Here is a 2,426-nt window from a genome sequence, read left to right as displayed (position 1 = left end):
AATGGTGTCACTAGTTTTGCTATCTGCCCTTGTACGCATCGGATATATATAGATTATACATTCGATTTGTAACATGTTTTTCATTGACAAACAATCACGATGCAGACAGTTCCAGAATGCAGACAGTTCCAGAATGCACCATCCCTCCTGACAGCAACAGGTGTCCTCTAGTGGTGGCCTTGTCCGTTCCCTGGACATTGTATTCTGCTGTCTCTAACCACACTGTGGCAGCAGAGCACCATTCTTTGACGCATGGTACAAACAACCATGAAGCATTCTGGGACATAACAGGGCTAGGAAACGTAACAATATCAATATACAGTATATATAATGTTTATTAAAATACATCAACGACAAAAGACATATATGCATCATTATAATTCATGATGAAATAACATGCATATAAACACAGTATTATTACAGTAACATGTGTATACATATATAGATGTGAATGCTTACATAGCTAGATATTTCTTGCATTAAAACTGTCAGTGGTGATTTGATATTGTTCCTCTGGTTCTGGAACCCCAACAGCAGGGTTCCGGTTCCAATGAGGAAGTAGTAGAGAGAACAGCTAAGGAGCAGCACCTAACACCTGAGATACACCGTTGGGAGGAAAGCTCTCGTACACACAAGACACACGGAGAGGCAGTGTCCCAAATGTCATGCTATTCCCGAAATAGTGCACTACTTTAGACTAGAGTCCTATGAGCCCTGGTCAAAGGTTGTATACTATAAAATGGAATAGTGTGTCATTTGGGACGAAGGAGACAGTACCTAGCTTCTGGGGACAAGAAAATCTATGGGTCAACACCAAGGAGGAAATGATGTCACTTTTGATGACCTCTGACCTCTGTCCACATAGAGCTGTACTGTATCTGTTCTCCCTTTGTGAAGGTCCACGCGTAGAGAGGAGTAGCTTGGTCCAGCAGGACGTTTAACCTCATTGGATTCAGATTCAGAACTGTGTCATAGAAAACGTCTTACAAAACAGCACCACCGTGTCTTCAGCAACCCTTTACAATGGAATAACCACAGCAGTCAAGTCAGCCACACTCCAGTTTCCATCAGTGTGTCTGATCCCAGGATATCTCAGGGAAACTGTCTGGCTCTGGCAGCCTGCCTGGCACTAAATGGAGGAGGGTTCAGATCCTGAGCTGTCTGAATGGCACCTTGTTATATAGTGCACTACATTTGGCAAACGTCTACAGTGTTAGAGTTAGGGCTAACCAATAGGGCTCTGGTCAAAAGTGGTGCACTATATAGGGAATAGGGTGCCATCTCAGATTGGGCAGCCTCAGGACAGAAGCGGAGACATTCCCATTGGTGGAGGAGGTTGAGTCCTTCTTCAGACAGATGTATGTGATCAGTCGGTCCTTTAAAGGTCTCTCAGTCTCTGACTGTTACTGGCATCCTATTGGGTCATGTCTGGTGGTGGTGGTGGTAGTGGTGGTGATGGTGGTGTTCGTGGTGGTGGCGGTGCTCGTGACGCTGCACCAGAGGCAACACAAAGGACCCAGGGCTGCCGGGCAGCCCAGAACCCTGCTCCCTCTCCTTCTCCCTCTCCAGACAAGGAGGAGGGGGAGCCTGATGCTGATGCTGGGGATTGGAGTGAGGTGACAGGGGCGTTTTGGACGGGGACAGGCCCTGACCCTCCCTGGCTTTGGCCCGGAGCCGTTTGCTGTGGCTGTGCTGCAGAGGGTGCTGATGGTGGCTGGAGGAGGGGAGGTGATACACATCCTGACCTCCGTGACCCCCAGATGAGGAGTTCCCTGCATGCAGCAGGGTCTGGAGAGGAGGAGGCTGAGGAGGGTAATGTCCCCCAGCGTGGTATTTACTGGACTTGGCCCTTTCAAGTCCCCCAGTGGTCCCTCCGACGCCGGCTCCTTTAGATGTTCCTCTGGGGGACTTCAGGAAGTGTGACGCGCCCCGACCCCGGGCTTCTAGAGGGGTGTAGTTCTCACTGATGACCTGCGAGCGGCGCTGGTGGGCGTGGGCGGCGTGGGCCTCGGGCTCCTGGGAACGGGAGCGGTTCTGGGACTGGGAGGCCCGCACATGGGTCTCCTGGGGGGGTGGGGGAGGGGTGGATCCTGGAGGAGGGAGAGAGAGAGAGAGAGAATAGAGAGAGAAAAAAAGAGAGAGAGAAAGACAGAGCGAGAAAGAGAGATAGACAGAGAGAGAGATTACAGAGAGCGAGAGAGATCACAGAAAGAGAGAGAGAGAGATTACAGTGAGCGAGAGAGAGAGAGATCACAGAAAGAGAGAGAGAGAGAGAGAATACAGTGAGCGAGAGAGAGAGAGAGAGATTGCAGAGAGCGAGAGACAGGGACATCACAGAGAAAGAGAGAGAGAGAGAGAGAGAGAGAGAGAGAGTGAGAGCGAGAGCGAGAGAGATGACAGAGAAAGAGAGAGAGAAAGAGATTGCA

At 50.0% G+C, this 2,426-nt stretch overlaps 1 protein-coding gene across 3 annotated transcripts in view; it reads right to left on the bottom strand.

Moving 5' to 3' along the window:
* Positions 1-311: 311 nt before the first annotated feature.
* LOC109886328 (protein naked cuticle homolog 2-like) overlaps positions 312-2,426 on the bottom strand; it is an 88,539-nt gene continuing 86,424 nt past the window's right edge. For all 3 annotated transcript variants that reach the window (XM_031821869.1, XM_031821868.1, XM_031821870.1), the window contains one exon: positions 312-2,090. In XM_031821869.1, coding sequence (XP_031677729.1) covers positions 1,423-2,090 — 668 coding nt within the window. In that variant the 3' untranslated portion in view covers positions 312-1,422. The remainder of the gene's footprint in view (positions 2,091-2,426) is intronic.

This window comes from Oncorhynchus kisutch, unplaced genomic scaffold, assembly GCF_002021735.2.
Source record: "Oncorhynchus kisutch isolate 150728-3 unplaced genomic scaffold, Okis_V2 scaffold4025, whole genome shotgun sequence".
Taxonomy (NCBI): domain Eukaryota; kingdom Metazoa; phylum Chordata; class Actinopteri; order Salmoniformes; family Salmonidae; genus Oncorhynchus; species Oncorhynchus kisutch.
Note: the sequence above shows the minus strand (reverse complement) of the source record. Positions and strands in the feature narration are given on the sequence as shown.